At 31.1% G+C, this 13,949-nt stretch overlaps 1 protein-coding gene and 1 pseudogene across 2 annotated transcripts; both read left to right on the forward strand.

Moving 5' to 3' along the window:
* Nucleotides 1–192: 192 nt before the first annotated feature.
* LOC146909620 (calmodulin-like protein 3 pseudogene) lies at nt 193–1,191 on the forward strand (annotated as a pseudogene). The gene has a single exon (XR_015018894.1). The product of XR_015018894.1 is annotated as a calmodulin-like protein 3 pseudogene (transcript).
* Nucleotides 1,192–10,584: 9,393 nt separating this feature from the next.
* On the forward strand, nt 10,585–13,933 carry LOC146909621 (pentatricopeptide repeat-containing protein At1g80270, mitochondrial-like). Its single transcript, XM_085723562.1, has 3 exons — nt 10,585–10,711; nt 10,873–11,464; nt 12,469–13,933. The coding sequence occupies exons 1-3, from the start codon at nt 10,677–10,679 to the stop codon at nt 13,711–13,713; spliced, it is 1,872 nt and encodes a 623-aa protein (XP_085579688.1). The 5' UTR covers nt 10,585–10,676; the 3' UTR covers nt 13,714–13,933.
* The last annotated feature ends 16 nt before the right edge of the window (nt 13,934–13,949 follow it).

Below are 13,949 nucleotides of genomic sequence, written 5' to 3' on the forward strand. Positions count from 1 at the left end.
TAATTTTTTCACTTAATTGAGTATTTGACTTCCGTTGTTATCTTTATTTTCGTGGTTCAGCTTATTATAGAATTGAAATCGTTTGTGGACAACCTTATAAAAGGACAAACCAAAAATAACCCTTAACTTACGCAATTAATTAAGGACGTGTCATCAACCTCCAACATCATTTTTGGCTCAAGATTTTGGTTAATTTGTTGATTTTGAAAGACCATTGCCAACCTTGTAGTTGAGGTTCTGGTTTTTTCTCCCCACAATCTCATATCCTTAGCTACCATCTCTCAATGTCATCACGTTAGTTTATTTACATATTCTTTTCTGATCCTAATAAATTTTCCATTTTAAAAAATTTCATATATTTGATCTAGTTATTGTCCTCCTTGATTTTTGTTTGATTACTTTTTCTACAAGCGATCAATGGATCAAGGAGAACTTGCACGAATTTTTCAAATGTTCGACAAAAATGGGGATGGTCGTATTACAAAGAAAGAGCTTAGCGACTCATTACAAAATCTTGGAATTTGCATCTCTGAAGAAGATTTGGTTCAAATGATTGAAAAAATCGACGTAAATGGAGATGGATATGTTGACATTGACGAATTTGGTGAGTTATACCAAACAATAATGGATGAAAAAGATGAAGAGGAGGATATGAAAGAGGCATTCAATGTGTTTGATCAAAATGGAGATGGGTTCATATCGGGGGAGGAATTAAGCGCGGTGTTATCTTCTTTGGGCTTAAAGCATGGAAAAACTTTAGAAGACTGCAAAAATATGATCAAGAAAGTTGATGTGGATGGTGATGGAATGGTTAACTTCAAAGAATTTAAGCAAATGATGAAGGCTGGAGCTTTTGCTGCTGATTCATTAAGTTGATGCATGGTAGAGGGTGTGTAAGTGGTTTTCTCTTTTATGGTTAGATGATTTTTGTTGCACATAAAAGAAGAAACAAAATACCCTTTTGTAGAATATTATGTATCATGTTCAAATGGAAAGGGGGAAAATTATATATCGATTGGTGATTATATTTGATGGGAATTTCTCAACTTTTTGTACGGTTGATTCATTGATTCCTCAATATTTTTCCAATCTAAATATGTTGTTAGTGAGATGGAAACTTTATATGGAGAAGAGGCATACATGACTTCATTTTTTATGATTTTCTTCACGTATTGATGTTATACTTCACAACTATGGTATTTGAATTGTTTTTCTTGCATTCATATTCATACGCTTACACATTCATTAATAGAAGGGTTCATATTTGATTTTATAATTTAAACTTATTACTAAAATCTTAAGTTGAATCATCTGACTTTGATACGACACTCAAGAAAGCGCAATTTATAGGAAACCTAGATCGACTCGTGTTTGTTGAGCATGAAATTCCCATGTTTTGGGATTTATTTTCATCATATGTTCCTAAACTTTTATTAAATCTACAATCTACAATCTAAACAATTCAAAGCTCTTTCATTATAGTACACGTGGCGATTATTGGCCTGATTAACATTTATTACTTTTCTAAGTCAATGTAATTTTAATCAATTAATTTTAACCATAATCGTTTCATTTATTTGTTTGACTAAAGAATCATTTCATTTGTTTCCTGTTTAATTCCAATCAATTAATTACCTAATTTAGACTTTGTTTTAAAATCCCAACAAAGCTCAACTCAACATAAATCACAGGATATAAATATCACAAAATATACATTACAAAATACAAATACGCTCTCATCAGCTACAAAACAAATTAGTTCCTAGGATTTTCAACAAAAAAATTAAGCCATATATGATTAAACTATTTAGCACCTAATCTAAACACGTTAAAAAAAAAATTGTGCGTCTTCTCAACCTCTCACAGTTTGTCTTCCTCTTTGTGTCGTCATCACCATCATAGCGCTCTATTAATTTTGATTTGGTGAAGTATGAAATCATATTGTTCTTATCTTTGATTCTAGGTTTTTTGTTATACCCCGTTGTTTCTTGCAATTGTTTTTACTTTTGGTATTGTAATCTTTTTGTTCTTTCCAATGTAATTCGGGTTTTGCTTTTTTTAATAATTGAATTGAGGCTTATTTAGGTAGTTTAACATTGCTATGAACGAAAATAGTTTTAAAGATATATTTGCATCGATTTTTTTTGTTTGGACGTCCAAATGCCAATTTACATCTAAAGAGCGGTAAATATAGAAGAGATGTAAGAGAGGGAAGTGATGGTGTAATAGCTAGATGATGGAGAGCAATAGAGAAACGGTTAAATGGTGTTTATCGTTGTTGGATGTCTAAATATCACAACTGATTTGAATAATTCTCTTTTGTTTTCTTTATGCCTTTCCTTCCATCTACAATATAAACAAATGAAACCACTTCTATTCTCAAATAGTTGTGGCAGGTTTATGTCTCAATTATAATTAATGCTAGGCTAACACAAATGTTCAATATCATCCTTTTCTAAAAAAAGATCACGCTGAATGATATTCCTATCATCTTTCGGTGCATTCAAATCAGTATTCAACATTCTTTCTATATCTTTGCATTCAAGGCACACGCTCCATATACTGCCTCTAACGTTAACGTTATGAAATCATGACATTGACTAGCACAGTTACAACAATATCTTCAAATTCAATTTTCCCCTCCAAACAATAATTTTCAACCTTGAATGCACTTTAAGCCTAATAATTTTTCTGCTATATAATACACATATTGCTGGGAGTTTTTTTTACACAGTTTTGATTTTGATGGTGTTTAACAGACCCATCCTTTTTTTTCTACACGGATTTTTTACTAATTTTTTAAATCAACTAGCCACGCCTCCCAAAATCAAATTCAGCTATGAAATTATCCTGAAGTGTTGTTGATTTAATTATTCATTTGTGATTTGTTCGAGATGTTTCTCGCGACAACCACTCTTTTTCTTTGGATGTAATCATCATGGAGTTGATCATATATGCATTAATTTTAAGGTGAATATTAGCGCTATTAATATATGATTTTAACTGTTTGTCATATCGTGTGTATTAAAAATAAGTTTGAGAAATACAGTAAAGAGGGTAATATGTACCCAATATTCTAATTCTAAGGTCTCTTCAAATAATGGTTCATACATAATCACTAGCAATGGATATAAATTGAATTTTTAGTTCTACATAGTTTAAGATTTATGATTCGGTAAAATTTTCATCAAACATTTATATCCATCTCATTTCGATATAGTGACACATATTACATGACACAACTTGAATTTTTACATAAAGGATACTAAAAGCAGAAGAAGGTTTGTGTTCAAAATCATAGAGAAGTAGAGAAGAGTGAGATCTATAAACCCCTTAATAAGGTCATTCCTCAGAAGTAGAAAAGGATGAACAAGAATATATGGTATTCCGCAAGGTCAAATATGCATTACAATCAAATATACCTCATTTGACTTTGAAAAGCCAATAAATGGTGATTTTAAAAAAATCATTATTACTATCAAATACTTTTTTAAAAACATATTATTTCAAATCTTCATTAATTATTATTTTTGAACGTGTGAATGAATGCTAATTTTACCGTTTACATTTTTCTCTTTCTTTTAATCATTGCATTTCTTAATATGTGTGTAAAAATATTAAACGATTTTCATTTTGAAATGGAGGGAGTAATAATCTAGCCAAAAATAATTGTTATCATGTGTTCTCGCATTCATTTTATTACTCCTCCGGTCCTTAATATAAGAAAATTTTCAAACAAATTGTTTGTCCTACTTATAAGAAAATGTCACAAATTTTAAGGTGTAGCTGTTGGTTAAAAGACTTTTCACCCCTCATTTAATGGTTTTTTTTAGGGAACCCCTCATTTAATGGTTGTCTTTTTAATATTAGTGAATGTATTTAATGTTTCACAATTTTTTATAATGGTATATTTGTAAAAATATCTAAAAATTACAACATTTAATGATTAAATTGATTTTGATAATTTTTGCTTTTTCTTATTAAATTAAGGAGAGGAGGGAGTAACATTTATAGCTCTAATCAACATTTTATTCATAGCAATTTTTGAAAGAAAAAAAAAAGCGCAACTATCGCATTAATAGTTTCCATACCGTTATCTAAATGATTGCTTAATGATAAATTGTGGTAATAAATTCTTTTAATTTTGTACGTTCAAATTTTAGCTTTTTATTTTTCAAAATCAAAATAACTTTTTTTTTATTTATATTAGTGACAGGTTGATGTATATTCTTAACAATTGATATACACAATTATTTTGGTTTGTAACATGATACTTACTATTTTACACCATTTTAGCTATATGTAATATGGACCTTTTAGAAAATGGTCCAAGGGTAAACCATTTTTGTCCATATTAGACACCATTTATTTGTATTCTTATTAGATTAGATACCTTTATTATGGTATTAGTTATGTTCTACTTTTATGCTCCAATTTGTTGTAGAACATTGTAGTATGCAAGGTGTGGTCAATTGATTAGATTAATTCTTGCTTTGATAGATTCATACATTGTTTACTTGACCATATAATTTTGAAGAACATTTTGCAATCATGCATGGTTTAACCTGCATTTTCTCATTCTTTATTTATTTTAATTTCATATATTACTTTTCAAGATATGAATTATGAGAAGCAGGTAAATACTAAATAATCTTATTTCTCTTATAATTTGGATGCACATCATAAAACACTCAAAATTATTAAAAACTACAATTATATTCATTTTATTTTTATCTTGAATTTGTAGATTTTAATTTGTTTGTTGTTAATGTATCTTCAATCATAGTAACGTTTATGTGAGTACAAATTGATATAAAATAATTTTTAGTTATACCTAAAGTTCAAATCATAAAACTATATCATTATATATAGTAATCATTTTAAAAGTTAAATTTGAGTACAATCAACCATTTTAAATTTGAAAGAAATACACAATATTTTATATTCCATCATGAAGTCTATTTTCTTAAAAGGATACCTATAATTTGACAAGTTTGGTAGATATAAGGAATAATTGGATTGTAGAAAAAGACAATGAGGAACATATCTTTGTGTCATCTATGATTTAATAATACACTAACGCCTCTATTTTGTTTTTTTCCTATTACCGATTATCGATAGAATATTATTGATTGGTAAACCAAGAGTTGCAAGTTCCTTAATTATCTATCTTATCCAATGATAAGATGAAATCACATTCAAGAACTAATTAATAACAAAAATGATATTAACTATATTATTAAACCAACAATCACAATATCTCTTGATTTCAAAAAACCCTTCTTGATCAATGGTAGCTAAATTAGATCTTATCAGAAAATCCTGGTGTCTATTCTAATTGTCCTAGAACTTGCTCAAATTGGAAAAGACAGAGACAATTAAAGAGAGCACAACATATTTTAGTTCATTGTCTTGCCAAACTAGGATGATCAATTTGTCGTTCTGATAGTTTGGAGTTGGAGGATTTCATAACAAGTAGCAATTGTCATTTGAAATAGGAGTGAAATCAAAGTCCATGTTTTGGAATCATTCTTGAACAAAATAAAAAAAGGGTAACATGATCAAACGAAGTTGAAAGGGTGGCGGTGTGCGATGGGAGAGAGGGAGAGAAGTAGGATAGGCGAGAGAAGGAAGAGAGGCATGATCGTGTTGGAGAGAGAGAGAGAGAGAGAGAGAGAGAGAGAGAGAGAGAGAGAGAGAGAGAGAGAGATTTAGAGGAGGGATTGAACGAGCAAGGTAGAAATGTTGGAGAAGAAGTAGTCAGATTAAAATTAAAGACTTCAAGGGTAAAATGTAATTTAGTTTTAAAAAATCTCATTTTCTCTTATGAATCAAACATGTATTTTGTTAAGTTTCTCTCACATATTTTCTTTCTCTCTTCTCCCTTCTTTTAAACCAAACACATATTTAATTAAAATATATCTCATCAATTCCCTCTATTAAAATCTATCATCTCTATTAAGTCAATTTTTTTTTGTTACAAGGCTAAAGAAAAAAAAACAACAGAAAACAAAGCAGACAAAAAGAAAAGAGGCTAACGCCTTAGGAAGAGAACTCCCAATTCATCCGTCCTAAGCAAAGGCAGCAGGCCCTCCGGGAGAGAAGAGTGGAGAGACAACTTGACATCATTCGAGGCTCCAAGTTTGGCTAAAAAATCCGCACACGGATTGCCCTCTCTGAGCGAATGGTGAAGGTAGAAATTACGGGAACTCATGATGGCTTTGATGTTTTGGATAAGAACAGCATACACATGAAACTGATTTAAATCATCTGTAATGAGATTAACAGCAAGAAGGGAATCTAAATAGCAAGCCAATTCTTCACAATTGAAGCTAACCGCCAACCTTAAACCTTGATAGAGAGCTGTGAGCTCCGCAAACAAAATGTCCTGAGAGTGACTTATGGAGCCCGAATAGCCTGCCATGTAAGTACCTGATTGGTAGCGAAAGACACCTCTATTAAGTCAATTGAACCATAAGAAGTATGAAAGGTTTGAAAGCGTGAAAGGTTAGAATAATTGCATGCTACCCCACCTATCAACTATTGAACTAGACTCGACTTGCAACAAAAAATACTTTACAAAATAATTTTTTTTTAAACATAATACTTTACAAAATAATCTTGAACCTTTTATTTGAAGTAACATTATCAACTTAATTACTATGAATGGATATTTGGGTAGAAATAAAATATTAACACCTTTTTATTTATAAATTAGCAATGTTATTTTGTTCTTATATAAATAAAACCTTATACATGGGAATGAATATTTATAAATATTTTTTTTAATATAATTAACATTTTTATTTAAAAATATAAATATTCTTTAAGTATAATTTATATTTAAAACCCTAGACACATGACTGAAATTTTCACAAGTAAAAAATTATGAGAAAAATAATCGACCTATCTTAGGATGCAATTCAAAGTTGAGTTTGTCACATTGTAATTAAAATGACTCCAACAAAGGACCATGACATTTATATTAATTTCATTAATTTTTTTTATATTCGGATAAAAATATATATTTATGCATCATAGTATCAAATTATATATAATTTTATCAATGAATTTTAATCTCATTCTTTTTTTTTTTGGTTCAATAGTCTAGTGGCTAGATCACACACTTTTAAAGTGTGGAGAAGTGGGGAATCCGGGGTTCGAACCCCGGCCCCTGCAAACATTGTCCCTGGTAGCTACCAACTGAGCTACACTTACGGGACATTTTAATCTCATTCTTGACAGTAAATTTGTTGAATCTATAACACAACCATATTTAATTTGAATACGTCGATAATAGAAAAATCTTTTACACACATGCCCGACCAAATTAGACCATTATATTTTTAAGTTGGTTCCAAAAATATTCTTTCAAAAAAAGTTTGTTCCTAAAATATCACAAAAAAATTATTTGACGTGATTTAGTTGCATGGTCAAAAAAATTATTTGACCATGATACATGAAGATTAATCTCTAAAACTAAATTATTTTGTTATTAGTGATTTATTTACCCATGCTTGGCACGGGCTCCATACTATATATATATATATATATATATATATATATATATATATATATATATATATATATATATAAATTAGCTCCATTAATAAGCAATAAGAACCTTTTGATTTCAAACTGCAATTTATAACAATTTTTTTTTTATTTAAAATGGATGGAGAGGAAGCGAATAGTTTCTGCAATTCTTTTGTTTTGTCCATTACTTCCAGCTCCAAACATAAACAATTTAACAAATTCTGAAAATTAGTAATTAAATGACAATATATTTCATGAAAATTTAACGAGTAAATAGGCAATTTCCCCCCTGAAATTGTAAGTTTCGTCAATTACCTTCATGAAATTAACAAAACTTCAATTACCCCCCTGAAATTGCATAACATTAATCAATTTACCCCCTCCGTCAAATTTTTCTGTTAACTGTTTACGGTTATGATCAAATACCCCCTGAAATTTTACATTTATGTGCAAAATGCCCCTGAACTTGAAAATTTATATTATTTTTTTATCATTGACTCAAAAGATATTAAAGGCAAACAATTAACAATTATTGATTATATAAATCTTTATGGAATGTATGTTTTTGCAGCTATTGGTCATATAAATCTTTATGGAAGGTATGTTACTCTCATGTGTTTTAAATATATACATATATAGAAGACTTTTTTTTACATAAGTTGGTAATTATGTTAGAGTATGCAGTCATAAAGTACACAAGTCTTTTGCATGTTAGTTATGTTAGAGTATGCACCAAATGCCATATCTATTAGCTGCAGCATGTTAAATAGATTGTGTCACAGATCTTCTGCATGAAGTCGGTAGATCACATTGTCCTAGAAAGTTATGTGATAGATATCAATTTTTTGCTGCTACGGCATTCTTGTCTTGGTTTATTTCAACCGCTTGATATCTTTTTAATGTTTGGTTTTTAGTTTTACCTTCTTTGTAAAAAAAATTATCTTGCTCCTTGTTGATAAATATGAAATATGAATGAAAAGGCTGCACATGACAAAACCATTATTTCTTTGGCATATATTCATTCATGTTCTTGTGAATAGAATTTTGATGACAATAGGTACAATATATTACTTGAAGAACTGAATGTATGATTTTCGGTAAGGAAAAAAATATAAATTTTTAAGTTTATGGGCCATTTTGCACATAAGTGCAAAATTTCAGGGGGGTTATTTGATCATAACCGTAAACAGTTAACAGAAAAATTGACGGAGGGGATAAATTGATTAACGTTATGCAATTTCAGGGGGATAATTGAAGTTTTAATAATTTCAGGGAGGTAATTGACGAAACTTACAATTTCGGGGGGAAATTGCCTATTTCCTCAAAATTTAATACTTTGGCTATCTAAATGAAAGCCCCTATATTTAACACTTACGAATTTTAAACTTTTTTCTCAAAAGTATCGAATTCATAATTTACTTTCATTGAGTCAGGCTCACATGTTTGTATTCATGACTCATTACTTAAATCAAACCATTTGGAATTTGATCGAGTTGGTTCAAAATTTGACTGATGCACCATATCAAAAATTGTTTGCAAAAAATGAATAATGGATCTATTTGAAAAGTCTCACGTTTATAGATAAAAGGGTTAATTAAGCAAATGGTCCCTATAAATATTCAAAATTTTGTTTTTAGTCCCTACAAAATAAAATCACACTTTTTAGTCCCTATAAAATTTTCCATCAACATTTTTAGTCCCTATAAAATTTTCCAACAGAATTTTTAGTCCCTATAAAATTTTTCCATCAGCATTTTTAGTCCCTAAAATGCTTAAGGAAAATGTCACCGGGACTAAAAAGTGTGATTTTATTTTGTAGGGACTAAAAACAAAACTGTGAATATTTATAGGGACTAAAAACTTAATTAACCCTAGATAAAATTTAAATCATTTTTTTAAAATAAAGATGCTTAGTTTTCTTAAAAAAAATAAAGATGCTTAGATAAAATTTAAATCATATAATTTACAATAACGGTTAAATCTCTTAAAGATTTTGTATACAACTTTTATTTTACCACCAAGTCGCTTATAAGAATCCTTTTCAAGATGGTGGTACAATATTTGAGTTTGTGCTTTATCCAAAAAAAAAAAAAGAGTTAAAAGGTTATTTCATATTGCTAAATAGAGTGGTAACTGAGGCTGAGATTTACATAACAAATAAGAAAATGGGGGGTTTTAGAGCTCAAGGAATTGATGGTTTTGCGAACATTCTTATATCAAACTCAACAGGTGACCAGATGGAGTATATAACTCAAGTTTCTTTTGATTTGTTTTTTATATAGGAATCAAATCGTAACTCCTGCACTACATCGAACGGAAGCTATGACTCAATAAGTTCAGAGTTTAGGATCTGAAATGGGTATTTTAGATTAGGGAAATGTTAATCAGTACCTCCGGAGCAATGATAACTTTTTATGAAAGTTTGTGTAATAAAGTGTATTGAAATTGAAAACTTTGACATTTTTAAAAGAATAATTATTTAATTTAAAATGTTTAAAGAGGGCTCCGGAATGACTCGGTAACAAAACCATTTAGATTATTATTTTTAGGGGTATGTGCGAAAGGACTAAAGATCAATTTAAAAAAAAAAATATTATTATGTCATAAGGGTCCGTTTGTTACGGATTAAAATAAAAGTGATTTTGATATAAAATAATTTAGAGATTATATTTTAAAGATTATATGAAAAATCAGAATCTAGTTTGCGTTTGTTTACTGTAGTAAAAATCACTTTTTTTAAACAAATAATTTAGTTTATTTGGATACAACTATATAAAAGGGATTTTTTGTTACAAAATTAGTTCAATCTTTTAAATTATATTTTCTCTCTCCTCTAAAAAAAATCTATTTTATTTTAAGCTGCTCCTAACAGCTTCTCATTTGAAGCTGTTTTTAGATTATTTTTAGATTCTGGTTTTTTTTAAAATCTGTAACAAACTGATACAATACTCTTAAAAGTGATTATTTTTTAAAATAAGTGATTTTTTTTTCTTAAAAAGCTATAACAAACGGGCTCTGGTAAATCTCTGAAAATGAGGGACTCAAGACAAAATCATATTGGCGAAATCATTTGAGGGTTTTAACTAGGGTTCAAGCGCTTCCATTTCATTTCTTCTTCAACCTTACTTTTCGCAAACACCATGTGGGCTCTTCGTCGAGCTTCATTACCTCTCAGGTAACAAACCCTAAACTATTATTCCCCTTTTTTTATTTTTTCGATCGTTAATTTCTACTATTCCTTTCATTTTCCATTTTAACTAATTATCTACTGCAAATTTCATATTAGGGTTTGTATTTCTTCATATTAGAATCTGAATTGTCCTTTTTTTTGTATAGGAATAAAGGTCTTAATGTTAGGGTTTCATCTGTGAAATTATTGCCAAATACTTGTGTTGAAGATGAGGCTGGACTTTTTTATTCTCCCAAAATGGTTTGTGCTAAGTGTGGATTTTCATCGATGAATCGATGTTACTGTTCGGGTTCGGGTTCTGGTCATGGTTTTTTTAAATATACTTTGGGTAGATTAGGGTTTTCTTCGGAAGCTGGTGCGAAAACTACGAAAGAGGAGGATGATGATTTGGAGGAAGGTTTTTCAGAGCTGGAGACGCCACTGGGTGAGGAAAGTGAAAAAGGGGTAGTTTCTGATAGTGAAGATTCTGACGAGAGTGATGAATCGGAAATTGCAGGGCCACATAATGAGCTGGAGTTACCGCTATCGCATGATGTGGATGAGGTTTCAACGGGGAAGAGGTCGAGTAGAAAGAGGGCTGATTCGGAACTTTTTAAAGCTATTATGAATGGTACCGGGCCTACTATTTATACGGCTTTGGAAAAGTGGGTTGAAGATGGGAAAGAATTGAGCAGAGAGGAGATTTCGCTGACTATGGTTAATCTCCGGAGGCGGAAGATTTATTTGAAAGCTTTGCAGGTAACTTGATTGAGTTTATGTTTATTTCTGTTTTGCACATTTCAACATTTTAAGTTTTATATGCTAAATTGCTAGTTAATAAATCTAATTTTTGTTACTTGTTTTTGTGGATGATTGGTATTTCGTGTTTGTTTCTTATTATACCTTTTGTTAATATCATTTTTGAACTCTCAATTATATCTGTAGTAAACTAATGTTATTGTTTGATGTCATGTTGTGCTTGTTTAAAATATGAATCCTTTGTGCTTAAATTGTATTTTTACTTCCAAGTATTCCGCATATGCTAGAAAAGAGAAAGAGGATAGCATATTTAAATTAATAGTTTTTGAGGGGTTGTAGTTGTGTTTATATACAAGAAGAAACTAATATTAGTTAAGTGCTTCCTAGTTTTTTTCATCTAGCACAAGGCATGAGCTAACACCCCTGGATGTTTGTTGCAATTAAGCACTGCCTAATATAACAATGAACAATAAACCTTACATGAACACAAGGATGGCGGCACCATGGCGTTTTATGGGAATACTGCGCCTTAAAATTGTAGATTTTTGGCTTTCTGCCAGGGTCCATCATCCGCAATCTCGGGAACACTGGACACAAGTCACTATTGATGGTGTTGCTTTGATATTGTATTGAAATTATAGCGTAGGATGGAAAAGAGCCAACAGAGAATGTATTTCACTATTAAGAGCCTGAGTAGTTCTGGTGTTGTGTAACTTGTGTTGATGTGAAAAACTAACATGATAAGTTTCATGTTCGCAGGCCACATAAGGCACTTTTATTTATCTCATGTGTGTGACTGTATGTAATACGTGTTTGTTCATAATGTTGCTAACATGACCCAGTTTGTTGGTTGGGGTGATCTTAAATACCATATTAATTCTGGCCACAATTGCCCTTGTGGACCGCAATTGAAGATCACTGCTGTTAGTTTTTTTTTCTTCCAGTTTTACTATATGATGTTTTCCAGTGAAATCTTATTTATAATTATTTTGTTGGTTTTGTAGCTCTCAGAGTGGCTCGAGTCAAAGAAGCATCTTGAATTCGTTGAAAGGGATTATGCTTCCCAACTTGATTTAATTGCCAAATTGCATGGCCTACATAAGGCAGAAGTTTACATTGAGAAAATTCCAGAATCCTTTAGAGGGGAGATAATATACCGAACTTTATTGGCTAACTGTGTTACTCAGAACAATTTGAAGAAAGCAGAGGAAATTTTTAATAAAATGAAGGATTTAGAGTTTCCTCTTACACCATTTGCGTGTAATCAGTTGCTCCTTCTGTATAAGAGGACTGACAAAAAGAAAATAGCTGATGTGTTATTGCTGATGGAACAAGAGAATGTCAAACCTTCTCCTCTGACTTTTAAGATCTTAATAGATGTAAAAGGCCAGTCCAATGATATTGATGGAATGGATCAAATTGTTGATCAAATGAGAGCTGAGGGTATTGAACCGGACAACTATACAAAGGCAGTTTTGGTTGGGCATTACATCTCATGCGGGCATGATGATAAAGCTAAAACGTTGTTGAAGGAGATGGAAGGTGAAAACTTGAAGGAGAATCGGTGGGTATGTCGACTTTTGCTTGCTCTCTATGCAAAGTTGGGAATGGCCGATGAAGTGGGAAGAGTTTGGAAGGTCTGTGAGACACGCCCTTCAGTTGAGGATTGTGTAGCTGCAATTGAAGCCTGGGGAAAGTTGAAGAAAATTGATGAAGCAGAGGCAGTTTTTGAGGTTATGGCAAGAAAATGGAAGCTTACGTCCAAGAACTGCTCAGTACTACTGAATGTTTATGCAAACAACAAGATGCTAACAAAGGGCAAGGATCTTATTAAGCGAATGGCAGATAAAAAATGTCGAATAGGCCCGTTGACCTGGAATGCATTAGTGAAACTTTATGTCCAAGCAGGGGAAGTGGAAAAGGCTGACAATGTTCTGCAGAAAGCAGTCCAGCAGAGTCCGGTGAGGCCAATATTTTCTTCCTATAACACTCTTCTGGAGGAGTATTCTAAGAGGGGTGACATCCATAATTCGGAAAAGATCTTCTACAGAATGAAACAGGCTGGTTATATATCTCGACTAAAGCAGTACCAAATTCTTATAGAGGCATATAGGAGGGCCAATGTTCCAGCTTATGGGATTAGGGACAGGTTGAAAGCTGATAATGTATTTCCCAACAAAACTTTGGCTAACTTGTTGGTTCAAGTTGATGGATTTAAGAAGACTCAAGCTTCCGATTTGCTTGATTGAGGAGATTGAAAGATCCTTGTGCAATAAGGTTGTTTCTATGGATGACTATGCTAATGTTGTTAGTTAAATAGTAGGTTTTGACATATTTGATTTGGAAGTTTCATAATCATGTTTGCTAAAACTCAAGAACAAGTATGTGCGTATTACTGCATATTGTTGCTTTTTATATTTAATCTTGCTGAAGGGTTCTAGAACATAAATGAATCATTTACATTTTACATACTGTACTGAAGTAG

The sequence above is a fragment of the Medicago sativa genome, chromosome 7 (assembly GCF_051527215.1).
Source record: "Medicago sativa cultivar Bolivia chromosome 7, Bolivia_mono, whole genome shotgun sequence".
Classification (NCBI taxonomy): Eukaryota; Viridiplantae; Streptophyta; class Magnoliopsida; order Fabales; family Fabaceae; genus Medicago; species Medicago sativa.